At 40.4% G+C, this 26,979-nt stretch overlaps 1 protein-coding gene across 8 annotated transcripts in view; it reads left to right on the top strand.

The window, feature by feature from the left end:
• Positions 1-1,295: 1,295 nt before the first annotated feature.
• Positions 1,296-26,979, top strand: part of si:dkey-88l16.3 (low-density lipoprotein receptor-related protein 2) — a 40,369-nt gene continuing 14,685 nt past the window's right edge. Inside the window, exons 1-38 of one of the 8 annotated variants that reach the window (XM_052567938.1) lie at positions 1,296-1,372; positions 2,278-2,397; positions 4,333-4,563; positions 5,087-5,200; positions 5,439-5,558; positions 6,144-6,269; positions 6,352-6,555; positions 6,638-6,806; positions 6,883-7,051; positions 7,139-7,367; positions 7,446-7,565; positions 7,655-7,873; positions 8,658-8,978; positions 9,052-9,270; positions 9,344-9,511; positions 9,646-9,909; positions 9,983-10,198; positions 11,964-12,173; positions 12,258-12,521; positions 12,595-12,810; positions 14,657-14,866; positions 14,951-15,214; positions 15,289-15,504; positions 19,684-19,896; positions 19,981-20,244; positions 20,340-20,555; positions 21,597-21,752; positions 22,278-22,544; positions 22,914-23,129; positions 23,240-23,392; positions 23,488-23,754; positions 24,126-24,341; positions 24,428-24,580; positions 24,666-24,929; positions 25,004-25,219; positions 26,192-26,359; positions 26,448-26,651; positions 26,807-26,974. In XM_052567938.1, coding sequence (XP_052423898.1) covers positions 1,321-1,372; positions 2,278-2,397; positions 4,333-4,563; positions 5,087-5,200; positions 5,439-5,558; positions 6,144-6,269; positions 6,352-6,555; positions 6,638-6,806; positions 6,883-7,051; positions 7,139-7,367; positions 7,446-7,565; positions 7,655-7,873; positions 8,658-8,978; positions 9,052-9,270; positions 9,344-9,511; positions 9,646-9,909; positions 9,983-10,198; positions 11,964-12,173; positions 12,258-12,521; positions 12,595-12,810; positions 14,657-14,866; positions 14,951-15,214; positions 15,289-15,504; positions 19,684-19,896; positions 19,981-20,244; positions 20,340-20,555; positions 21,597-21,752; positions 22,278-22,544; positions 22,914-23,129; positions 23,240-23,392; positions 23,488-23,754; positions 24,126-24,341; positions 24,428-24,580; positions 24,666-24,929; positions 25,004-25,219; positions 26,192-26,359; positions 26,448-26,651; positions 26,807-26,974 — 7,582 coding nt within the window. In that variant the 5' untranslated portion in view covers positions 1,296-1,320. The remainder of the gene's footprint in view (positions 1,373-2,277; positions 2,398-4,332; positions 4,564-5,086; positions 5,201-5,438; positions 5,559-6,143; positions 6,270-6,351; positions 6,556-6,637; positions 6,807-6,882; positions 7,052-7,138; positions 7,368-7,445; positions 7,566-7,654; positions 7,874-8,657; positions 8,979-9,051; positions 9,271-9,343; positions 9,512-9,645; positions 9,910-9,982; positions 10,199-11,963; positions 12,174-12,257; positions 12,522-12,594; positions 12,811-14,656; positions 14,867-14,950; positions 15,215-15,288; positions 15,505-19,683; positions 19,897-19,980; positions 20,245-20,339; positions 20,556-21,596; positions 21,753-22,277; positions 22,545-22,913; positions 23,130-23,239; positions 23,393-23,487; positions 23,755-24,125; positions 24,342-24,427; positions 24,581-24,665; positions 24,930-25,003; positions 25,220-26,191; positions 26,360-26,447; positions 26,652-26,806; positions 26,975-26,979) is intronic. The other 7 variants (XM_052567943.1, XM_052567939.1, XM_052567940.1 and 4 more) reach the window with 7 other exon arrangements.

Below are 26,979 nucleotides of genomic sequence, written 5' to 3' on the forward strand. Positions count from 1 at the left end.
ACAATTTAGTGTGTTTATGCCTTCAACAGGCAAAAAGAGTAAGAAGTGTGCATGACAGGTTATGGAAAATTACGTCAAGTGTTTGTGCTACATATATTTTCACGATGGCGAATTAATGTAATATGTATTTGATGGTGAAACAAAGCCCGGTCATATCCCAGGGATAACATGAAGCAGGCGAAGCAGTACCAGCTGAAGACACTAAATGGCGCTATTGTCCGACAATTAATCACTGTCAATGGACGAGTACAGTATGTTTCAGGCTTTTCTGTTTTGCTATTTATTAAAAAGACATACAAAAGGTGTTATGCACTTTCATGTTATTATGACATATATAGGCTACATAAAAAAGACATTGGAAAAATAGGCCAAACTCTGGTCATATTGTTCACAATTTAAACACGATAAATATTATTTAGTTAATTAAACGAAAATATTGTGTGAAAATTGTATGACATTGCCAGCAATTTTATATTAGGAAGGGTTTTTATGTAAAAGTTATTAAACGAAACTATTTGTAAAACAATGACAGCAGTTTGTGATGTTGTCCATGAATGACTCATTTTAAGCGGATCATTTCCTTTTTATATTGCAGTGATGATGTAATGATAGACGATATGCACAGATTCGGTATTTATTTACTTACTGTCCCAAGAAAAATTTTTTGTCAAATGGTATGTTAATATTGAAATGGAGGCTTTTATTCAGCAATGAAGCGTTACATTATTTAAAACTGTCAGTAAAACATAATGTTACAAAACACAAATAAATGCTTTTATTTTTAACTTTTTTTGTTCATCAAAGAATCATTAAAATACATTTTTATCACAATTTCCTAAAAAAAAAAAAAAAACATTAAGCAGCAAAAGCTGTTTTCATCAATAATAATAAGACCATTATTAATAGGTCAAATGAGCACCAATAATAATTGATGATAATGGAACATCAAATTAGCATATTAAAATGATTTCTGAAGCTGAAAATTCATCTTTACAATCACATGAATGAAGTACATTTTAAATAGAAAGAAGTTAATTTCACAATATTAGGCCTACTCTTTTTTTACTGTAGCCTATTTTGAGCAAATAAGCGTGTTAAAAAAATTATATATATATATATATATATATATATATATATTATTATTATTATTATTATTATTATTATTATTATTATTATTATTACAAACGTTTGATCGATGTATATTTACTTACATGTTTACAAACGTGTTCATGACGTCATGACTGAGCAGGTCTCGCGCAGCGGGATCTTATAAAGGATTGTGATTGGTCCGCAGACGCGCGTGGCTCAAACAGGTGTGTGATGGACCTGCGGCGTTTAATCTCCTGCGCGGCGTTGTTTGTCTTACTGTCAGGTAATTTTCTTTTATAAGCTTTTATTGAAGCTGACGGACGGTGATATTTATGCGCCTTAAAAGGTCCGTCCGATTCTTAAAATAAATGAATAAAATAACCGTAATAGTAGGCTGCTAATAAATAAAGGAGAACATGGGGCTAGTTGTCACAAAGCTACATCTCAGTTTTGAGCGAAAGATCCAGTTTCAAAATCGTTTGTGTGTGTGGTTCTGTTGATTGGTTTCGTATGTCTTACGAAAACCAGAATACTTTATGAATTATTCCCTTTAAGCTGAAATTCTAATATGACATTTTCCTTATAGCATATTAATATCAGGTAAACTTCACATCATAAAACCATGTAGTCTATCGTTCAGAAGAAACAATGACGTTCCAGAGTTTGATTTTCAATGATCAACCTTTCCACAAATATATGAAACCAGCACAACTGTTTTCAACATTAACAATAATAATCAGAAATGTTTCTTGAGCATCAAATCAGTATGTTATAATTATTTCTGAAGATCACGTGACTCTGAAGACTGCATGTTTTCTGTTTTTACTTTTATTAACTACAATATTTATTGGATAAAGTTGTTTCATAATTGTTTACTGGTTAAATCATTATTGTTCAAAGACAGCATGTGTTAAATGTTTATACCTCCTTCGAGACCATGCCTTTCACAGCCTTGGAAATGACTCCAGTTTTCCCTCAATTCAGAAGTCAGCGATGAATCGTTAAATATCATAATTGCAGGAAGAAAACTATTTAATGGGCCATAAATAATTAAAATCTTTATATTGTGTTAGTTCATTTCAATTTTTTCCCGTTTTCAGTTGGCTCCTCCAGATTGTATAAAGAGTGCTCATATAATGCACATGTGTGAGTAGCCTGTGCAGTGAGTGACAGCTGTGGCTCTTTCAGGTGTCGACGGAGGCTGCAGCAGAAATCAGTGGCAGTGTGATGATGGAGTGTGTGTGTCGCACAGATGGCGCTGTGACGGTGTCAGTGACTGCCAGGATGGGTCTGATGAGATGGACTGTGGTATGTATCCGACACCACCTGCTCCTGAAAACCTGTCTGTCTTTATGCCAGTGTTAATTTCGTTGACTAAATATTTTCGTCATTATTTTCGTCACGAATATATTTTTGCCGACGAAAACGAAACGAAAACTAAAATAGAAGGCACTGATGGAGACTAAAACTATGACTAAATTGATTGACATTATCGTCAACGAATAAAGGACGAGACGAAAATAGACTGTGACGAAAATCAAATCAGCAGACGGGAGAGATGCGAGGAATGAGCAAAAGAACCGGCAAAAAAGAACAGACTGCATGAGAGAAGAGAACCAATCAGAGCCTGACTTATTGAGACGTGAAGCGAAGGTTTTCAGTTTTTATGAGCTCCCGGGAAGTCGGCATTCGAAGAGGTGATAGGGAGGGACTTTAAGCAACAGCCTCTGGTGGAACGGCAACGCCATTCTGGCGTTGTATTGCGCCTGCGCGAATTTAACTGCTACTTTGTGACGTTCTAATTTAACGGTCTACTACGGGAGAACAGCTGATTTGCCAGAGTCGCTACAACGTGAGAGGTTAGGTAAATAAATGTTATGTTTTTAGACTTATTTACATCATACAATATTAAAAACTCCTCTTCTGACAAAAGATTGTCATTTAACGCCAAAAGCAATCCTTCTCTTGCTTTTTTAAATTATATATTTTTTTGGATCTCAATAAATGAATTAATGCTGCGTTGCGCTGTTCTGTTTTACCGTTGCTTAGTGACTTTTACGTTCTTGGCTACAGCGGTGTGACGGCAAACTTCCGGTCGCTGTAGCCGTTCCATTCGCAGCTGTTGCTTAAATTCCCTACTGTCTAAAAGAGCGACAAAATGTCCACAGCTCACTTCACGTTTGACGACGAACAAAACAAAACAAAGTGTAAAGCACGCAGAGCGCTCATTCGTGGCAAGAACACAACCAATTTGAAAAGACATTTACAGACGAGCCACCCGGACATTTTCTCAAATGTAATTTCACAACGATGTTCTTTTGTTTATTGAGCTAAGCAAAATTGGAATAGTGCAGTGCGTAGATGTTGTAGCATTAAATATTACGAACTGAAAAGTACTGTAAAATAGCCCCTTCTTCAAATTAGATGCGAGCACAATACTAATACGTAATATCATGATAAATACATTTGATTAATACTAATGTTTAGTATATTTTATAATGTTCTACTTGTTGACAATATCACAAATATTTCTATATTAGTCATGTGAAACATGAATGTTCACATCCTATCATTATACATACAAATCTAGCAATATTGTAGTATTTAAAAGATACAATATTGCTAGACAAATGAATACCTTATAAAATCTTGTTACTTTTTTTATCCACCTAGCTGCCAACTTATTAAATATTTACTTTAAATGTATGCACTTATTGTTCAGCTCAGCTGTAAGCTTTAAGGTCCTGGACCTAACGTTATTTTTCTTTTATTGATGGTCAATTGGCAGCTAGTTATTGTTTACATTATCATGAAAGTGTTTGTTGCTGCATAAAAGCTTTTGAATCGAAATAAAGACACAGTTGTGTTGAAATAAAGTTGAATTTGTGTTTTATATATTTTGGTTAAGTTTGTTTCCTATACCAGCTGTAAAAAATTGTCTAGTAAATCTGTTATTGATTTTAGTCTTATTTTAGTCGACTAAAATACCAAGCAATTTTAGTCGACTAAAATACCAAGCAATTTTAGTCGACTAAAATAAGACTAAAATTAAAACAAATCAGATGACTAAAACTTGACTAAAACTAAAAAGAATTATAGTCAAAAGACTAAGACTAAAACTAAATTAAAATTTCGTGTCAAAATTAACACTGCTTTATGCTCACTTGTTGAATTGATCCGATTGCATCTGGTTGTTTCTATGTAAGTAGAACACAAATAAACGATCATATTTTATGCCATTAGTATGTCAGCCTGGAGATTTGCAGTGTGCGGATGGCTCCGGGTGTGTGATCGGGTCGGGTGTTTGTGACGGGCGTCCACAGTGTCCCGACGCTTCAGATGAGTGGGACTGCAGCAGGCGTTTAGGGTGTCTGGCAGGTGACTGGAAGTGCAAGAACAACATTTGCATCCCACAAGAGCTTCTCTGCAATGACGTCAACGACTGCGGTGACAACTCTGATGAAGAAACCTGTGGTGAGATGCTCTAGCCCTCATTAAACAATGTATGACTGGCACTGGCATAAACCTGTGACTTTTTGTAGGAGCACTTGTTTAAAATAAATGCAAGAGGCATGACCTAATTATCTGGGCTCTACCAAAAATGAAAGCGGGCAAAAATGCAAAAAAGGAAAGATTCAGATAAATGGATAAAAATGTCACATTTTTACACATTGCATTATGATTGTGCATGTAAATGCACAGTTTTATTGTCCTGGTTCCATTTATAGCAAACTCTAGGAAGTCTCCTAGTTGATATTAAAAAACATTTTAAACCTAAACAAAGTTTAAAAAATAAAACACAAAGTTGGGCTAACCTTGTCACACTCCCATTACAGCTTCCATTACAAAACTCGATTCACACAAAATGTTCATCAGCACCTTGTACACACACACATTATTTATATTTAACGTATTTCTGTTGATATTTAGAATATCACATAGCCTTTTATTGATGATGTCTGAGAGTCATGTTGTATTTGCCTGATCATGTTTCTAGCTTCCTGTGGGAAGATGAACCTCCGCTGTCCTGATGGCACGTGTCTAACCCCGAGACAGAGGTGTGACGGAGTTGCTCAGTGTTCAGATAAGAGAGATGAGCCTCTTACATGTGGTACATAAACACCCTCGTTTTTATTTTAATTATTTTTTTTATTTATTTTTTTTGCTGTAGACAACAGGGGGCTGTTCATAAAACAAGTTTACCAAATAAGCCAGTCTAATTTCAGTTAGTCTAACTTTAAAACCAAATTGACTGAGAATACTTGGCTTATTTGGTAAAGGTTGTTTTATAAAACCGGCGCAAGGTTAGCTTGATTGATTTATTTTTGTTTCATCCTTGTATGTCCTAGGTAAAAGTTGTCTTAATGGGAACGGTGGCTGTAGTCATGCTTGCATTGACCAGGTTTGGGGAGCTTTGTGCACTTGTCCCACTGGGATGACCCTTTCTGCAAATGGACTTGATTGTGAAGGTACAGTAGCTGCACTTTTTGCCTCCAAGCAGAATATTTTCTGAACTGTGCAGTCTTATCATTTGTGCAATATGCAGCATATAATATTCTCTAGATGTGCACAATACTGGGTAATACTGCTTACAATGTGTTCTGGATCTTTCTTGATTTTTGATTGAGGCAGAGCATATAACTCGATCAAAAAAACGAAACGGCCATATTTGTTTCTAAGGTAGCCCAAATCTGCACACCTCAAATGTACAAAATTTCCATAGAATATTAAAAAAAAAATTAATTTAAGTTTTATTTGGGAAATGATTCTAATGCATTTTAATGTTTTGTTTTGAAAATGTAATAACCCCATATTCTGTTCTACATATGATTGTGCATCATTGCATTTGGTGTATTGCTACTTAATTACTTTTTAAAAGTGTATAATTGTAATGTTAAGCTAGGATACAAGATATGAATTAAGTCTATATACTTTTAGTTCCAAATATACTCTTATTGTTAATGTTAATTTCCCACTTGATATGAATGGTAGTCCAAATATAGTGCAGTGTTTTCAGTTTGACTTAAGTGTTTTTGCTCATTTTATTATTCTAGATGTCAATGAGTGTGCCCAGTCTTTCGGACCTTGCATGCACTTGTGCACAAACACACCCGGCTCTTTTCGGTGTCTGTGCCAGAATGGTTTCAAAGCTCTTGGAAACGGCTCTTGTGAACCTCAAGGTAACTTATGGCATGTTTTTTGAGATTTTACTATTAATATCAAGTATACACACATTCAGTAACATCAAACTGTTTTTACTAGGAGCCATGACGAAGATCTTGACCTCCAGGAAGGGGTTGATTGGGTTAGTGAATGTGAAGACCAGAGTCTATGAACCGCTCTTTGCAATTGAGAGCGAACCTATAGCCATGACCTACGATATCCAGAGAAACTTCATCTACTGGGCTGATAAAGATGGGAATATCTACCAGGCTTTGAACCGGAAGAGCACGATTCTTTATAAAGGTCAGTTGTGCGCTACATGCATGCATAACTGTCTAAAAATGTTGGCCTAAACCGTATGCATTTTTATTTCTCCCCTTGCTAGGGCAGTCTGGTTTGCACAGTCTAGCCATCGACTGGTTTACTGGACAGCTGTACTGGACGAGTGTTACCCAGAAAGCCATCCTCACCGGTGCAGCTGATGGCAGTGCTGTAGGGACGGTCATGTCCAAAGAAATGGACCCGAGAGAGATGGTCCTCAGCCCAACTGAGAGGTACAAACTGATTTTGACTGTATAAGCACAGATTTGAGGAGCACAGTTATATGTCTGATTGTTTTTCCCCCTGTAGTTTCATATTTTGGATTAATAAAGGAGCGAATGACGAGCTGACCATCGAGAGGGTGGAGATGGACGGTCTGAACCGGACTACACTGGTTTTCATCACTGCACAGCTCCCGAGGAGTCTTACGATGGATGTGGCGGCGCGCCGGCTGTATTGGATCAGTGTTTACAAAGCGGTGTGTTTCGTCAAAAACCTCAGTTTATTGATTGTGTGTTTATATTTAGTGGGTTTTTTTTATTTTTTATTATTATTGGTATTCCAGTCAATTGAGAGCATCAGGACAGATGGCACTGGACGGTTCACCTTCTGGGATTTCTTTCAAGGACGTCCTGCTCAGACCCTGGCTGTGTTTAACGGCTGGTTTTACTTGGCTGATGAGAAAAAACTCTGGCAGGCTCCTCAAAATAGATCTTCTGACACACTAAATGGCTTCATCTTAAAAGCCTCGCTTCCTGTCTTGAACATCTACCATGTGCTTCAGCAGCCCAGAGGTGAGTTATTTTTTGTGAACTTGGTCGTAGTGGTTACACCCACATCACTGGCTCCAAGCTTTGTGTTTTGTGATGTAGGTTTTGCTCCGTGTAAAGACTCGGGCTGCCAGCTGTGTTTGCCGTCCAAGAAAACTCCTGCTGGATTCACCTGTCTGTGTCCTGAGGGAGCGCTGCCCATGTCTTGGGGAGCTTGTGAAAGTGTGTCGTTTGTTTAGCATCCAATATTTAGCATTTTAGTTCAAAATGAGCTGCCTCTAGATGATGAGTTCATCTCTTCTCATTGTCAGATTTTAAGGTCGCCTATGCAACAGCCACAGCTGTATACAGTTTGGAGTTTGCAGGAGAGACTCCTGTGAAAACTGAACTCTTTACTTCAGATGAAGACATCCAGTCGTTTGACATGTACTGGAGGAGAGGATGTGTGGTGTGGTCTAATGGGACGGGCCACGTGAAGACTAACATACAGTCTCAGGACTTGTCTGAGTACATCCTGACTTTAAAACCTGGTATGATGTTACGATTTCAACTAAAACCTTGAAACATACTCCATACAAGTACAGTCTTTTTTTTTTTTTTTTTTTTTTTGCTGGTAAATTAATTACAAAGAATCAGCTAGTGAATTAATAATGAAATTCTGATTGTTTACGTAAACCATACTTTTACATGTAGCCTATTCTTGTTCTGTAGTCTTTCTTTTAATTAAGCTAAAAATATGCTTTTTTTTTTTTTGTAAAAGTGCATATGTATTTACTAATGGGGAAAATGCCTTATTAAAAGAATTAAATTCTCAAAGTAGTTTGTCGCAATTGTTACGGTTTTCTAAGAGAAGAAAGTGTAACAATGATTTCATTCTCAAGCACTTAAAGAAATTATATATGACATTTTCTTTGACATTGCAATGTTAGCACCAGATTGTATAATGTAATTTGATCTTTGTAAAAGCATTTATTTACCTTAAAAATATATTAAATGTGTGAAAACTGATTTGTATACTCGGATGTGTAGATGTAAGGAAAAATGTATTACTTTCGCCTGATCATTACACTGCATTTGTATTTTTTGGTATTTTATTTATTTTGTCATGTACTGAGAGAACATGGGCTCATGAGGGATTGGCTAATCTTTGGTGTTTGTGTACTTGTGGGGAAAAAAAATCAGCTTCTGGCTTGGAGTTTGATTTGAGTTTACACTTTGCTTCAGTGCATTGTGGATGGATTTGTTTTGAATACTTCATGGAGATGGCCTAGACTGAGACTATAAACCTTTCTTGGCTTGTGTCCCTTCCTCTAGCCTGTATCGTCAGAGTTGACCAGAGGACTGGGAATCTGTATTGGCTGGCCTGTGACGAACTTTCCATTGGGGTTTCTACCATTGGCCCCCTCGACCAGAGTATCTCCAGACAGCTGTATCAAACCAGAACCGCAATCCTAGACCTCTTTGTGGACTGGCAGAGAGGAAAGCTGTACTGGCTGGAGGGAAAGCAGGTCATGAGGATGAAACTGGGTCTGATTGGTGGAAATGTCGAAACTGCCTTCAGCTTCGAGGAGGATGGAGTCGACCGCGTTGTGTTTGATCATAAAGCGAATGGCTTCCTTTGGAGCATGGAGTCTTGTTAGTGGCTTTTCCTTCTGAGTTAACTGCTAGTCTGCACGTTACAGGTTTTCATTGATGCTGTTTGCTTCAGACTTGCAGGTTATGAGTCTACTGAAGATGAGAAGGTACTCTGCTGGTAAAGACTGGGTCGTTCCTGGCTCACTCATGGCTGCTTATGAACCCTACACGGTGACCTTGTTCAATAACATCCTGACCGTGTGGAATCGCAAAGATCGAGCTCGTGTCTCTGGAGTGGCGGTAGAGAATGGAGTTGTTAGCTTATCTGTAGCCCTTAGGGAAGTCCAACAAGGTTTGTAATGTTCAACTGGGATTTATTTTGTGTCTTTACACTTTATTTATTTTTAGTTTTGTATGCTTTTTAGATACAACAGCGGAAGATGTGCGTCCTACCGAGGTGACTTGCAAAAGTCCCCTAGTCATTTGTCAAGGATCAGCTGTTTGTATCAGCCGATCTCAGTGGTGTGATGGGAACAAAGACTGTCCGGATGGATCTGATGAAGCCTCGTGTGTGCACATGTGTGCAAAGCCAGGTATACTTTGATATGCATGCATGCATGGTTCACTCAAATCCTTTAGTAAAAGTCATTTGTTAAACTTAATGTTGCTTGAATCCTCGATGACTTTCCTTTCAAGTTTTCTAAATGCTTGAGACGTGTTCCTTCAGGTGACTTCCTGTGTGCGGACAGGAGGAAGTGTGTGGCGAGGGATCTGGTGTGTGACGGTCGCTCTCACTGCACTGACGGCTCAGATGAGACGGGATGTCCCACCACTGCTCCTGAAACCGTCTCCACAGCATTAAAGTGTCGTGTGGGCTCTAAACCCTGTGCGGACGGCCGTGAGTGTGTGCTGTACAGTCATGTGTGTGATGGAGAGATGGACTGTAAAGATGGATCAGATGAACACGGCTGTGAATATCGGTGTAAAGCAGGTAAAGCTCATGAAGTGAACACATAACTGTCTGGTGTAACTCAGGCGAGTGTCACTGACGATGTTTCTCGTAGATCAGTTCCAGTGCGCTCATGGGAGGATGTGTATCGACAGAAAGCAGGTGTGTGACGGCACACCTCAGTGTCAGGATCGCTCTGATGAACTGGACTGTTTCAGTCGCTCACACGAATGCAGACATCAGTGTGATAATAAAACTCGCTGCATCCCAGAGAGCTTCCTCTGTGACGGAGAGAAAGACTGTGTGGACGCCACTGATGAACACAACTGCTGTGAGTTTTTGAAGATATGGAGTTTTTTTTTATTTTTAATGAGTTTTGAGGTTTTTGCCTAATCTATGATTATAGATTCTATTTGAATTTATCGTTTTTCCAAACACCTTTTGATGAGTGAGTTTTCCTCTTTCTGTGGGATTTGTCAGTCCTGATTGCACTAAGGTACAGATTGTTACGTGTTACACGACATGCAGGTGTAAGGATCTACCCGCCAGTCTCACGCTAGCTTCACGTGGATCTTACGATCAAACTCGCCAATCTGATGCTAGTCAGAGGATGTTGCTAGACTAATACACGTTTTGCATGCCGCCTACTGCTTGCTTATGACAAAAGTGTAGTTTATTTAGTCATTTCCCATACAGCTTGCTAACATCAGCGACAGACAGAAATCAGAAGGTCTCCGATGACGTGCCTACTGCTCCTATCATTCTCCAGCCTTCAGTTTGATCTATCCTAGCCATAAATCTGTGGTAACAAAAGGCTCCTCACAGTTTACTAGTCATAATAATTTCAGACAGATAATTTATTATTAGTGAGGTAAAATTGTATCGCATCAATTACATAACGAAACGATTAGAAGCCGATTTAGAAAGGATAGTGCAATTGTGAATCGCTTTGTAACCATGTGGTAACCTTGCTCCTGCACAGACACTGTAACCATACGGGGAACGACCACGTGATCCACGCAGGAGACAAACAAATCTAACATAAGTCACACATGTAACAGTTATTCTGATTTAAGACACATGGTCTAAAACGTATAGCAAAGCACTCGGGTGTTTTAGAGAATAAACTTAACTAGTCGGTGTGCACAGGTAGTAGCACAAACAACTATACAGTGTGCTCTTATGGGCACAATGTGTTCAACGCAATTACGTTTTTAAATAAATACTAATATACCTGACTTCAGAAAGACACATAATATGTAGCATATGAGATATACTCCACACTATGGGCTGATCTGACTACAGAATCACCCCGTACTGTCGTCACTTCCCTTAAATACTCAGACCAGACAACAGAAATCTTCAAAGCAGTTGTAAAACCATAAGTCCTTTTGGTTTCTTTAGGTTCCCGTGATCACATCAGGGTCAAACCTGGCTGGAGTTAAACCTTCTCAAAGACACACCCCCCTCAATCTTTCTTACTGTGAAATTGAGACCAATTTACCAATCGCACAGAGACCTTTTAAAATGATACTAAACATGAAGTGGAAAAAAACATTTTCACAAGATATAACATGGCTTATGGATATTCTTGCTTTTGGGGGAGAAGAGTGAGACTCTGAGGCAGGGATGGGAGAGGAGGGGGAGGGGGTCAGAAATGAGCATAGAGATGTGTGTTGTTTACACTCCTTAAAGAGCTTTTAAAAATCAGTTTTATTGCATGGCAGCATGGTATCTGTTTTCTGTGAGTTCCTGAGTTTTGGCTTGAGAAGTAAATTTCATAAAGCAATAATTTCACTCCTTTCACAGGTAAACACAATTTCATTATTTTTCATGTAATAAAAGATGCATTTTATTTAATAAATTTTATTTAAATTTTACACCTTATAAATACATTATTTTCTGCACAAATGTGTTTTTATAAACAACAATTTCCAGGTTTTTTACAAGTGAGTGCTGTTTTATGTTGACTTTAAACTGATGGTTTTGTTGCTCTAGTAATTTATGCCTATTTTTGCGCTGTCTAATGCCAACACTGTATTCACTTGTTACATTAACATTTACTGATCAATGCTCTTTGTCTCTTCTCTGCACAGTGAAGACTAACAGAGGGGACGTAAATGTGTTTCCAGTGAACAAAGCAAGCTCAGGTTTTGTGGCGTCTCTGCCTCCGGTCTGTACAGCTCCATCTATCATGTGTCCTGGAGCGTCGTTGTGCATTTCCCTGACTCAGCTGTGTGACGGGAGGAGAGACTGTCCTGATGGATCTGATGAAGGCTCATGCATTGACACTTGTGTAAAACCTGGTAAACTACTTTAAATATTAAACTACTTTGCAAACACGAGGTAAATAGCTGACATCTTTAGCATCTAAACCTGTGCTTCACTAGGTGACTTCCTGTGTGCGGACAGGAGGAAGTGTGTGGCGAGGGATCTGGTGTGTGACGGTCGCTCTCACTGCACTGACGGCTCAGATGAGACGGGATGTCCCACCACTGCTCCTGAAACCATCTCCACAGCATTAAAGTGTCGTGTGGGCTCTAAACCCTGTGCGGACGGCCGTGAGTGTGTGCTGTACAGTCATGTGTGTGATGGAGAGATGGACTGTAAAGATGGATCAGATGAACACGGCTGTGAATATCGGTGTAAAGCAGGTAAAGCTCATGAAGTGAACACATAACTGTCTGGTGTAACTCAGGCGAGTGTCACTGACGATGTTTCTCGTAGATCAGTTCCAGTGCGCTCATGGGAGGATGTGTATCGACAGAAAGCAGGTGTGTGACGGCACACCTCAGTGTCAGGATCGCTCTGATGAACTGGACTGTTTCAGTCGCTCACACGAATGCAGACATCAGTGTGATAATAAAACTCGCTGCATCCCAGAGAGCTTCCTCTGTGATGGAGAGAAAGACTGCGTGGATGCCACTGACGAACACAACTGCTGTGAGTTTTTTTATTTTTATTATTATTATTATTATTATTGTGCAGAAGTGTTACTGTGAAAATCATCCTAGAAATAACTTACATTGTTTCCTACGGTATTTTTCTGGAATATGTGAAACGGGGCTTAAAGGTCTCGGCACAAAAAAAAAAAAAAATCCTACATCTAAAAACAAAAAACGTATTTTTCCCTTTCGAGTCCATGAGTTCACCTACCAATGATATGAGAGGAGCACAGCTTTCACTCTCAACCAAACTAATATCACTAGCCAATCAGAATTTGTTGCTCTTATAAACACAAGAGTATCCAATTGCAGATGTCTTTCTAAAGCATATTTTTATAGGAAAACTAATTAAAAAGTGGAGCATTTGTAAACAGCTGAGCAATCACGTCATCGCCAGAAGAATGATATGATTGCCAGACCGTTGGCGCCCTCTGCATGTGATGGTTATAATACAGAATGTACTTAAACATAAGTTTATATTATGTATAGGAATGTTACATTTATGTATTTTAAGTTTATCATATAATAACTAACTTATTTTATTTGAGCCAATTATTTATTTGCCTCATCGTTAGTTTAAAATATTAAGTCATACTAAAGCCTTCACTTAGGTCTATTTTTGTTACTGAAAATATTTTAGATTACCAAAATAATCATTAGTTGCTGCCCTAGATAAGTTAAAGCTGCAGTCAGTAAGACCTTTGGGTTAAATATTATCCAAAATCGATATTTGAGCAAGTACATAACCAGCCAGTGTTTAAAACCATCATCTTTAGCCGATTCACAATGGTTAAATTATTATAATGTTTTCTAATATGAGTGGTTCAGGGAGGATTTCGCGGGAAATTCGAGCATGGCACTGCATCATTGTGTCAAGTCTATAAACATGAAGTTGCCCCGTCTACAAGGTTATCACATTTGAGGATCCTGCAGGTGGAGCATCGTTTAAGTATAGGCTATCCCCAAAGCAGCTGGGATAATTAAATGTAAAAAAAAAAAAATTTGATGGCGGATTGTAATGGAGAAAGATTACATGAAACGCAGGTAAATTAGATTTATATTCCAGTTTTAAATATGCTTCTGATTACAGATAGACTGGGTTTACGCAATTTCGATGGGAGCATTTTTTTCCCAGTTTGCTTTCTGGGTTATAATTTCTTAATGAAATTCAAATGATGGGACAATTAGAGATTAGACTGTACAGAAATGTAAATCTACACGCTAATATACACTGTACTCGGTCACTCAATGCTGATGTAGTTAACATTAATAAATTGAGAAAGTAGAACAATGATAATAACTTGCAGGGTTTGATGTGATAGGAGCTAATCGATCATTAGAGTAAATCACTATTGGTATATCATGCATGTAATATAATTCTGCAAAGAACTGTATTTCCAGGTTTTCAAACATAGATGGCGACAAAGCGGCAACTTACGGACTGCAGCTTTAAAATTTCAAAATACAACCGCATTGTTTTACTTTTTGTAATTTAAGACAAATATTTTGTCATTAATTTCTTCTAGTATTAAATACTGTAACGTTCTAGTAACCCAAGTATCTGTCAACACCTGGTGAAAGTATCATCAAAAAAATTACAGGTGTACCTTTAAAAGTGGCCATGTCCTTTCACCTGAAGTCCTGTAATGTTTTAATGAGGTTTATTCTGCTAAAAAAAAAAAAAAAAAAGCTTTTTTTTTTTTTAATAGGTCATTTGAATGCTGGTCTTAAAAATATACTCCGTTATGACTGACCTCTTTACATGTGGAATGAGTAGCACAGTCTTATTTATGGTTCTGTGTTTAACCTTTATTTAATCATGCCTGATCTATTTGTGTTCACAGCTGAGATTAAAAGAGGGGATATAAATTTGGTGACACTGAAAGGCAAAAAGGAACAAAGTTTGCAACCTCCTCCTCCAGTCTGTAGAAGTCCATCCATGATGTGTCCGGGAACATCACTGTGCATTTCCCACACTCGATTGTGTGATGGAAAGATAGATTGTCCGGATGGTTCTGATGAAGTTTCGTGTGTAGACACTTGTTCAAAACCTGGTAAATCTTTGCTTTATCTTCAGTGTTAATGATATTTTATTCCAAAGAAAAAGCAAAGCCCTGACATCTGTAATGTTGTGCCAGGTGACTTCCTGTGTAAGGACCGAAGGAAGTGTGTTGATGGGAATCTGGTGTGTGACGGCCGCTCTCACTGCCTTGACGGCTCCGATGAATTAGCATGTTACTTGGTGGCTAGAAGTTCAAAACCGGCACCATTAAAGTGTCGTGTGGGCTCTAAACCCTGTGAGGACGGCCGTGAGTGTGTGCTGTACAGTCATGTGTGTGATGGAGAGATGGACTGTAAAGATGGATCAGATGAACGCGACTGTGAATATCGGTGTAAAGCAGGTAAAGCTCATGAAGTGAACACATAACTGTCTGGTGTAACTCAGGCGAGTGTCACTGACGATGTTTCCTCGTAGATCAGTTCCAGTGCGCTCATGGGAGGATGTGTATCGACAGAAAGCAGGTGTGTGACGGCACACCTCAGTGTCAGGATCGCTCTGATGAACTGGACTGTTTCAGTCGCTCACACGAATGCAGACATCAGTGTGATAATAAAACTCGCTGCATCCCAGAGAGCTTCCTCTGTGACGGAGAGAAAGACTGCGTGGACGCCACTGATGAACACAACTGCTGTGAGTTTTTTTTTATTTTTATTATTATTGTGCAGCAGTGTTACTGTGAAAATCATCCTAGAAATAACTTACATTGTTGTAAGTGCATTTTCATATTTATCCCAGTCAGTGAGTATTTAAAGGAGAAATAATCGCCAACATCACCAGCAGAATTACAAACAGGTCTCCCAATAAGTTTCCCCAAGAATTCCACATTTCATTAGTTTCAAACTCGCATCTCTGGTTAGGTCATTTTTTTTTTCTTCTTCTTCAATTTTCAATCCGTACACTCATTTGAACAATTTACCTACAAATGCTTTACTGTTTCGATATAAAGCTGGGATGGGTAAAATAATTCTCACTTCGATCCTCTCTCTCTCTCTCTCTCCCTCTCTCCCTCGCTCGATCGCCCTCTCGCTCTCTCTCTCTCATGCTGCACAGCTGAGCTGTTTATCATGTGTGTGTCAGTGCTGCTGCACAGCAGTGACTTTTTTTTTTTCGTCTCCTATTAAAACTTTAATGTGCATCATCTGTTTAATATGTGAACATAGCAAATGATGCGATCACAAAACAATAAGGAAAAAGGGCATTACATGCAAATGTTTAAGTTGTATGCGCAAATACATAGGCCTAGTTGCAAGTGACAACCTCAGCAAAAACTTCACTCACAATGTAATTTGTTTGCAAATGAGACCATTTTAGTTGCAGTTTGGAGCCCTGATTAAGTTTTATTTGTTTCTTGTAAAATAATTGACCTATCGTTAAGCCCCGCCCCCTTAATTACTGTTGCTGACTCAGATAAAGAGTTGCCAACTGTCTTACAATGACAGCTGTCACTCTGAAAACCTTGTCCCAGGATGTTTTTGATAAATATAGGTCATGCGACCACCTCTCATCAAAAAGCATTCAAGTGGGACTAAAATATGCCGAGGGGAGAGAGACACCAATGATCTTCTCAACTGCTCTCACTATGCGTTGCAGAGTCTTTCGGCAGGACGCGTCGCAGGCGCCATACCACACAATGATGCAGCTCAAAAGGATGCTCTCTGTAGAAGGTGTACATGATAGGGCGTGGGGCTCTGGCTCTCCTCAGTTTGTGGAGGAAGTAGATGCTGATTTGATTTCTTGGCCAGTGCTGCTGTCTTTTTAGTCCAGGAGAGGTCCTCTGTGATGTGCACACCCAGGAACTTGGTACTGCTCACTCTCTCCACAGTTGCACCGTTGATGGTCAGAGGAAAGTGCAGAGTGTGTGCTCTCCTGAAGTCTATAACAATCTCCTTCATCTTCTCCACGTTCAGAGAGAGAGTGATGTCACTGCACCACCCGGTCAGGTGGCTCACCTCGCTCCTGTAGTTTGTCTCCTCTTTGTTGCTAATGAGACCCACCACAGTCATGTCATCTGCAAACTTAATAAAAAGGTTGGAGTTGTGTGAAGGTATGCAGTCATGGGTCAGCAGAGTGAAGAGGAGGGGGCTCAGCACACATCCTTGGGGGTCCCCAGTGTTCAGTGTGATGGTGCTGGATGTGTTGCTGCCGACCCATTCTGCCTGAGGTCTTCCCGTCAGAAAGTCCAACAGCCGGTTGCTCAGCGAAGTGTTGAGCCCCAGTTGGATCAGTTTGTAAATAAAATCCTGAACTAAAGTCAATGAACGGCATTCTGACGTTTGATTCCTTTTGTCCAGATGTGTGAGTGCTGAGTGGAGGGTAGTGGAGATCATCATTGGTCGAGCGGTTGGACCGATATGCAAACTGGAAGGGGTCCAGGGAGGGGGGAGGGCAGACTTGATGTGGTGCATGACTAGCCGTTCAAAGCATTTCATGAGGATTGGGGTAAGTGCAACAGGACGGTAGTCATTGAAGCAGGATGGAGATGGCTTCTTCGGGACTGAGATGATGGTGGTAGTTTTAAAACATGTGGGAACAACAGCCCGACTCAGTGAGATGTTGAAAATGTTTGAAGACATCAGTGAGTTCAGTCTCTCAGTACACGACCAGGGATGTTGTCAGGACCCGGAGCTTTGCGTGCATTGATCCTGCTGAAGGATCTCCTCACGCTGTCTGGGGTCAGCATCATCACCTGGTCGCTGGGAGGAGGTGGAGTCTTCTGTGCAGTGGTGCTGTTTTTTCGTTGCTCAAAGCGAGCGAAGAAGGTGTTCAGCTCATTTAGCAGAGTGATGTTGTTGTCACAGGTCCGTGTTGGGGGCTTGTAGTCCGTAATGGTCTGTATCCCCTGCCACAGGTTCCTAGTGTCTCTGCTGTCGCTGAATTGGTGAGCAATCCTCCTGGAGTGCTGTCTCTTAGCCTCTCTGATGCCGTGGGACAGGTTGGGCCTGGCTGTCCTCAGGGCCACCTCATCTCCAGCTCTGAAGGCAATGTTCCGTGTCTGTATGCAGGCATTCGCATGACAGTGAAGTGGTCTGAGGCTCCGAGGTGGGGGAGGGCTTTGTAAGCTCGTCTGTGTGTGTGGTGTAAACAAAGTCCAAAATGTTATTACCTCATGTTGGAAAGTTAATGTGTTGGTGTATTTTTGGAAACACACTCTAAGACAGCATGGTGGAAATCCCCAGCTATAATGAGAAAAGCATTGGGGTGTGCTGTCTGCTGCTCACTGATGTGCTGGTACAGTTCATTTAGTGCGTCGTTGCTGTTGCTGATGATGTTGAACGGGGGAATGTACACCAAAATGGGCAGTATATTTCCTCGGCAGATAGAACAGGCACTTAATAATCATAAACTCCACCAGGGGTGAGCAGTGTTTTCTGATCACAACAGTATCGCGGCACCACGTGTCATTGATGTAAACATGAAGCCCTCTGGCGAGGGTTTTTCCTCCCGCGACGATAGCACGTCAGCTGTCGAGCGGAATAGCGCAGTCTGGAACGCTGTTGCTGAGCCATGTTTCCGTGAACACAAACACAACAGTCTCTTACAGTCCTCTCAGTTGAGCGCAAGTAAACGAATGTAGTCCAGTTTATTGTCCAACGAGCGTACGTTAGCCAGTATGATGGTGGGGATAGATGGCTTGTGTGGGTTAGCCGTTAGCCTAGCCCGGATACCTCCGCGCTTACCCCTCTTCAGCTTCCTCTCGCACTGCTTGTTGCATCTTAGTAGGAAGATGTACAGCAGAGTGAGATTAAATTAATTTACATTGAACCAATTTAATATGGAGGCACTGAAATGTAGACCTTCATTTGTGTTTTTGACGTCCACTGTACTTGACGAGAGAACAGTTAGCTATAGGTTTGTATGTTAGCATGGACTCCCTAACTTTAATGTTAGCCAGAGACACCTTGTTGAAGCACAAGATGACATTAACATTCAGTTGTAGCAGATGAAAATATTAACTATCCAAGTTAAATAATGACATGTCTTTTGAAACAAAAAAGCACTAACTGAAAAATAATGCATTACATTAACAGTACTTGCATTTTAATGCCTTGTATTTACAGGGCTTGCATTTTTAGGTCCTGAAATTTTAACATTTGTTTGTTTAAGCTGTGAATATTTCAATTAAAAATATCTCTCACCTTTTCATAATTAAAAAATAAATTCATATTCATGTTCCAGAATTCACTTCCAAAATATCCAATCGGTTTAAAAATATGATGTATAATATTCGACAGGCAAATTTCGGTCCATTTTATTTCACTTTCCAAATTAGCTTCCACAAATTCAGTGGTTAAAATTCGGCAGATAATTCGCCCTTTCACATCCGGGAGCTCTAGGAATAGCAGTAGAGCACAGAGGCATGATTTCCATCTGCTGTCAGTCGCTCACCAGCAGGTGGTGTAAGTGGCTGCTGATTAAGAACAAAGCAACCATAGATTAAGTAATACAGTCACAAAAACTGATCTGCAGAAATGGAGCAGATGCTAAACAGAAGTTTGATTATCGGGGCATGTGGAAAAGCTGATTGTGTGAATATTTGTTTCAACATCTTTGCCATTACCATAGACTGTATAAAGGCTCCTAAAACAGCCCCTTGCCATTGGCTAATCTGCGTTTAAGGGCATGAGTTTACTGATAGGTCAATTGCAACTTCTGTTTTGCTGCTATACCTTTAGGATCTTTAGGATCTGTTATGATTAGGTTACCAATTGCATGATCTTTACATCTGGAATGAGTAGAACGTTTTTTTTTGTGTGTGTGGTTCTGTGTTTAACCTTTATTTAATCATGCCTGATCTATTTGTGTTCACAGCTGAGATAAAAAGAGGGGATATAAATTTGGTGACACTGAAAGGCAACAAGGAACAACCTCCTTTGCAACCTCCTCCTCCAGTCTGTAGAAGTCCATCCATGATGTGTCCGGGAACATCACTGTGCATTTCCCACACTCGATTGTGTGATGGAAAGATCGATTGTCCGGATGGTTCTGATGAAGTTTCATGTGTAGACACTTGTTCAAAACCTGGTAAATCTTTGCTTTATCTTCAGTGTTAATTATATTTTATTCCAAAGAAAAAGCAAAGCCCTGACATCTGTAATGTTGTGCCAGGTGACTTCCTGTGTAAGGACCGAAGGAAGTGTGTTGATGGGAATCTGGTGTGTGACGGCCGCTCTCACTGCCTTGACGGCTCTGATGAAGTAGCATGTTACTTGGTGGCTAGAAGTTCAAAACCGGCACCATTAAAGTGTCGTGTGGGCTCTAAACCCTGTGAGGACGGCCGTGAGTGTGTGCTGCTCAGTCATGTGTGTGATGGAGAGATGGACTGTAAAGATGGATCAGATGAACGCGACTGTGGTCGTCAGTGCCAACCTGGTTAGACAAATCCCAGTACTCTAACCTTCATATCAACATTTTGGCCATTATATCCAAGTCATTGACCTCACGGTGTCCTTGTTCCTCCATCGCAGGGCAGTTCCAGTGCACTTCTGTTGGGAGGTGTATTGAAATGAATCAGGTGTGTGATGGCACTCCTCAGTGTCTGGATAAGTCAGATGAAGCCGGATGCTGGAAACCCTCAAGGAGCTGCAGCATGCGCTGTGACCGGGACACTCACTGTATTCCTGAAGTCCTCATCTGCAATGGGATTAGGGACTGTCTCGATGGCACTGATGAAGCAAACTGTGGTAAGCCAACAGCTCTCCTGATCATGCAGAATGATTAGTTCATCTAAGAATATGTCATGACTGGGTGTAAATGGTTGAAAAACACTGCACAAAAACTGACAGAGAGGGTCAAAGTTGGCAATATAAAGAAACTGAGGTCGCTTGTGGTCTTTCTTTCATATTTTGACCAACATTGTATGGGTACACCTACTGATTCTTCTCGTCACATGTCCAGTGACGTTCCTGAAATCTCTGGGCATTTCAGGTCTTTTAAACATCATGCACCTCGCTCAAGGTGACCCCAGTTTGTGTCTAGATGGAGAGAAACGTAATGCCCTCAATGCCACTTCATTAGTACTGCAGATGTCTCTCTTGCAATACCCAAATTCTGAAGGCTCTGACTAACAAATGGGTTGCAAATCCTTTGTCCCAGCTCCACTAGGAGACCCTTAGTCCTCCATCCAGCCTGCTAACAATCGCTGGCCTGTCCTGTTTGTTTGGAGAACTTCCTCTCTAAACAATCTTCCCACAGGACTGTCAGCTTCATCAACACAACCTGCTTCGTAGATTCGGACACAGAAACAATGTCCAATTCCAGGGTAGTGGCTGCAACATCTTGAGGGAACATCAGCTGCTGTTTGAGATCCACCAACAACTACCTGTTCCCTGCAGAAGTCTAGATAAAGAAAGAAGGTAGTCTTTGGATGTGTGGGCCAGTTCATGCTTTCTCCTATTACTTTCAACACCCCTGTGGACTCCTCGGCCCACTTTCACCTGCCTCCTGTTTCACAGCCCTCCTCTATCCAGTCTTCCCTTGGATCCTTGATTTAGCCACCTTTGGATCTTTGGTCTGAACCAGAATTGACTACAGTGGGATTGGACCAAACTTCAAAAAGTGTGACTTTATTAGTCAATCACTAGTTGCTCGTTACGTTCCAGCATTTGCTCAATATAAGTGTTATACTCCACTTTCCAAATACATAGTCTGGTGGAAGAATGAAATATTACCCAAAGCTGTAAATAACCTTGTACGGTTCCACCTGCTCCATGTTTTGTTGACAGCTGTTTCCAGACCAGCTCAGACCAGCTGTGAGAGTCCCTCGGTCCTGTGTCCGGGGACGTCAGTGTGTGTGTCTCCGGCCCAGATGTGTGACGGCACAAGAGACTGTCTCGATGGATCTGATGAAGCTTCTTGTATAGACGCATGTGCTGCTCCAGGTAAAAGAAGTCAACTTCTCTCAGCTAGAAAAGCAAAACTGCTTTTGTGGTTTAAGCCTTGGTTGGTTTAGTCTGGTTTAGTTCATCTCTCACCCTAAATAGCTCAAAACCTTTCTAAAACTATCAAAACTAATTTTGCGCAAAGACCAGCAAACCACCTTTCTTCTTTTCCTTTTCTTCCTCTTCCCTTCACCCTAACCTTATTCATTTTGGGCTTTTTTTTTTTTCAACCCTTATTTTTCTCTTCTTCGTTGTTTATCTACTCTTTCTTCTCTTCTTCTTCCTCCTTGATCTTTCCTCCTCCTTAGGTTTGTTCTTCCCTTTCTCCTGCTCCTGCTTTACCTTCTTTGTCCTTCTCGATCCTCTAGTTCTCCTTCAACCATTGTTCTTCTCCTACTTGTTCCCTCTCCTGCTAGTTTTCTCTCCTCCTCTTTACCCTCTCCTGTTAGTTCTCCTCCAGCAGGTCATTATACCAAAGAGATATGTCATGACTTGTGCCTAATATACTGTGCTGTGTTCATACAGGTGACTTTCTGTGTGAGGACAGGAGGAAGTGTATTGAGGGATCTCTAGTCTGTGACGGTCGTTCTCACTGCCTTGATGGTTCTGATGAGATGGGATGTTCTACCATAGCAGATAAAACCACCACCACTGCACCCTTCAAGTGTCGTGTGGGGACTAAACCCTGTGAGGACGGCCGTGAGTGTGTGCTGTACAGTCATGTGTGTGATGGAGAGATGGACTGTAAGGACGGCTCTGATGAAGAACAATGTGAACTTCAGTGCAATCCAGGTGCAATCATGATTTCCCAATCTCAACTCTGACCCATTTTCAACAATTTTGACTAAAAGCTTGAATACACTAACTTTTGCCCAGATTTTTGCACCGATTTACAATCTGGCCAAATAGATGCCAGCTTCCAAACCTTAGACCCAATCTCCAGATTTCATGTAAAGTCACAGTGTATGATAGTCACAGATTCTTTTGCTTTTTAATTAAATGTTTTTTTTTATAAACTTAAGGATAATTCCATCGAGTTGGAAAATATCCAAATACCAACAATTTTAGAATGTCCTTCAGAATGTTAGTATTTTATGAATATCACTAAATAATAAATATATGATGTTTAAAGAGTCTTGACTTACACTTATCTGTTTCCAGGGATGTTTCAGTGTGTTCAGGGGAAGAAGTGTATTGACTTCCGGCAGGTGTGTGATGGGACTCCTCAGTGTCCTGATCATTCGGATGAAGCGGGCTGCTGGAAGCCCACCAAGAGCTGCAGCATCCGCTGCGATGGGAACAGCCGCTGTATCCCAGAGGTGTTTGTCTGTAACGGGATGAGGGACTGCTGGGATGGCTCAGATGAGGCAGACTGTGGTGAGTTTGCTGTAGAAGCATCAGAAATTACACGTTTGCTTTTACATATGGAATCAAAAAAAATGATTAGAAGATTAATTTCAAGTTTAATTTTTTTTTTTTTTTTTAAGCTATGCCCACTCCACCATCACCTTGTAAAAGCCCATACGTGGCTTGTCAAGGGACATCTCTGTGCATCCTGCAGCGATATCTCTGCGATGGGAGAAAAGACTGTCCTGATGGCTCTGATGAGAGACCGTGTCTTCGCAACTGCCCATATCGCAGTAATGAACACCGTTTTTTTTTTTTACTGGTAACATTCTTTGCTTGGGATGAGGTTCTTGCTGTCTTACAGCTTCGCAATTACGTTTTCTTCCAGGTGATTTCATGTGTAAAGACAGGACAAAGTGTGTGGCGAGGGATCTGGTGTGTGACGGTCGTTCTCACTGCCTTGACCGTTCGGATGAGATGGGATGTCCCACTACAGCACCTAAAACATCAACCACAGTGCTGTTAAAGTGTCGTGTGGGCTCTAAACCCTGTGCGGACGGCCGTGAGTGTGTGCTGTACAGTCATGTGTGTGATGGAGAGATGGACTGTAAAGATGGATCAGACGAACGCGACTGCGATTTTAATTGTAAAGAAGGTAGTTTAGCCAGAGATCATTTTATACAGACAAACAAACCCTTTATAATCAAAAGGATAATTTGTTTAAGTTAATAATAATCGTGTTAGTTGTTTGAGCAGTTTTTTTTTTGTACTTATTTCTGTATTCTCATATGTATTTGTCTGTATGTATGTATGTGTATATATGTACATGTATATAGTGTGTATGTTTTTATATATATATTTGTTTTCGAACTATGTTAATGTTTATTTATTTATTAATTTACAATAGTTGTATCTCAGTGGCAGAGAAGTTATACCTTTCTTAGTTTTTACCAAGTCTCTCTTCAAAAATATGTGTTCTGATTACTGATTTCACATCTCTGGCTTGGTGGTATTGTTGTTCCTCAGGGGAATTTCAGTGTGCCCATGGGAGGAAATGCATAGACTCAAAACTAGTGTGCGATGGCAAACCGCAGTGTCAGGATTTTTCAGATGAGAGGGACTGCTTCATTCGCAGCAAGAGCTGCAGCCATCGCTGTGATAATAAAACCCGCTGCATCCCAGAAAACTTTCTGTGTGACGGAGAGAAAGACTGTGTGGACGGCACGGATGAATCTGACTGCGGTGGGAATCGTTCCTTCTGTGCTACATGTGATTTTTGATTTTACACATTTAACGAAATTAATCAATTTTACTGGTTTGGTCTTCAGGGTACCCCACAGAGGTGGTGAAGTGTGAGAGTCCTGCGGTGTTGTGTCGTGACGGGTCGCTGTGCATCCCTCACACCAGTCTCTGTGATGGGAAGAGAGACTGTCCTGATGGATATGATGAAACCTTTTGCTTTGACCATTGTCCAAATGCAGGTACTCAGTTCAATTCCTTAATTGTTCAAAATATGGCTATATTAAAGCATGTGTAGACACAATTCTATTTATTTTTTTCTTATAGGTGACTTCCTGTGTGCGGACAGGAGGAAGTGTGTGGCGAGGGATCTGGTGTGTGACGGTCGCTCTCACTGCACTGACGGCTCAGATGAGACGGGATGTCCCACCACTGCTCCTGAAACCGTCTCCACAGCATTAAAGTGTCGTGTGGGCTCTAAACCCTGTGAGGACGGCCGTGAGTGTGTGCTGTACAGTCATGTGTGTGATGGAGAGATGGACTGTAAAGATGGATCAGATGAACACGGCTGTGAATATCGGTGTAAAGCAGGTAAAGCTCATGAAGTGAACACATAACTGTCTGGTGTAACTCAGGCGAGTGTCACTGACGATGTTTCCTCGTAGATCAGTTCCAGTGCGCTCATGGGAGGATGTGTATCGACAGAAAGCAGGTGTGTGACGGCACACCTCAGTGTCAGGATCGCTCTGATGAACTGGACTGTTTCAGTCGCTCACACGAATGCAGACATCAGTGTGATAATAAAACTCGCTGCATCCCAGAGAGCTTCCTCTGTGACGGAGAGAAAGACTGCGTGGATGCCACTGACGAAGACAACTGTGGTAAGTGTTTTAACTTCTTGATTATGGAAATTAAATGCAAAGCTTAAGTTTTAAACTTTTCTGTTTAAGAAAATAAAAATAAAATGTACAATATTATATATATATATATTTGTTTGTATATTTGTTTATTTTATAAATAAAAAAAATAATATATATATATTAATATTAGGGCTGTCAAAAATAGCGCGTTAACAACGTTAATTAGTTGTTTGTTAATTACGTCAAATTTTTTAACGCATTTCACGCATGCGCAGTGGGACAAATTATTCAGGTTAGGAAAGTCTCGTCGATCTCTGAATTCTCAAGATAGTAAAAAACAGCGGCGAGCACCGCAACGAAAACACAGAAGAAGCTTAAGGTTTTACCCCGTTTACTAACAAATACATTCATGCCAAGCTCGATAAACAGAGACGACTTTGGTAGTTGATACGCTGGAGCTTCTTCCTGTTATAGCGTCCTGTGTTTCACACTGCGCATGTGCAGAACGCCTACATGCAATGCAGCGAAAATTACAGCTGTATATACATATGCATTTTTACTTGGTTTTACTGGCACTTGAAGCCTTCAGAACGAGAAAATATCGATCCTAAAGTACTGTGGCAGAGCAAATGAACACCTCCCAAAAACAAGAGTGCCCAGAGTGCAGAGGGCGCATGTTTGTGTTTCTGAGTTCATTCTTTCGAGGTTCTCTATGCATAATTTCATAGATATGTGGCTATATTTAACCACTGGTTCACCTAAAACTTACACTATCTGTAGTTAAATGGCATGGTTTGATATAGTGCTCAGGTAAATTTGATCTAAGTAAATGTTAAACTTTTGAAATTCAGAAAAAAAGAACCACATACTGATGAATCAATACATGAAAATTATGTATCTGTGTCCTGTTATTTATCTTTTGGTATGCATTTCAGAAAAAAAAGTTATATATAAAAAAAGTTAACTGTACTCACTCAATGATTTGTTTTGTAGCTCCTATCACTGGCCCATCTGTCACAGACCAGCCAGTCTGCTTGAGCCCTTCTGTATTTTGTCATGAAACCTCAAAATGCATCTCACCGTCCCAACTGTGTGATGGAAAGACGGACTGTCCCAGTGGAGCCGATGAGCAGTCTTGTATATATTCATGTCCAGATCTAGGTAACAGATGGAATCTGTCCTTTTCTTAAATGTTATATTTATAAGTAAATTCTGAATTGTTGAAATGATGACACTGTACTCCAATCAGGCCAGTTTCTGTGCAAGGACAGACGGAAGTGTGTCGAGAGCGCTCTGGTGTGTGACGGTCATCCACACTGTGCTGACGGCTCAGATGAGAAACAGTGCCCCACCTGTGCTTTGCTTTGTGACCAGAAGAGTGTTTGCCTGACGAGTCAGCAGATCTGTGACCGAAAACCAGACTGTAGAGACGGTTCAGATGAGAACATCTGCTGTAAGTCCCTGTGCATGCATAAATATCTTTTAGTAGTAGTATTATAACTTTTTTTTTTTTTTTTTAGTGAGTGACATGAGACGAGTTGTATGATTACAATTTTTGGTGAACTATATAGGTTTAATTGCAACTTTCCAATCTTTTTTTTTCTTCAGACACTAGTCGTGTGGCTGCGAGTGCTGCATTACCACTGAAATGTCCGTTGGGATCCAAACCTTGTAGTGATGGGAAAGAGTGTGTCCTGTACAGCCATGTTTGTGATGGAGAGAAAGATTGCAAAGATGGGTCTGATGAGAGGAACTGTGAGCGTAAATGTAAAAAAGGTACA

The sequence above is a fragment of the Carassius gibelio genome, chromosome B10 (assembly GCF_023724105.1).
Source record: "Carassius gibelio isolate Cgi1373 ecotype wild population from Czech Republic chromosome B10, carGib1.2-hapl.c, whole genome shotgun sequence".
In the NCBI taxonomy this organism is placed as follows: domain Eukaryota; kingdom Metazoa; phylum Chordata; class Actinopteri; order Cypriniformes; family Cyprinidae; genus Carassius; species Carassius gibelio.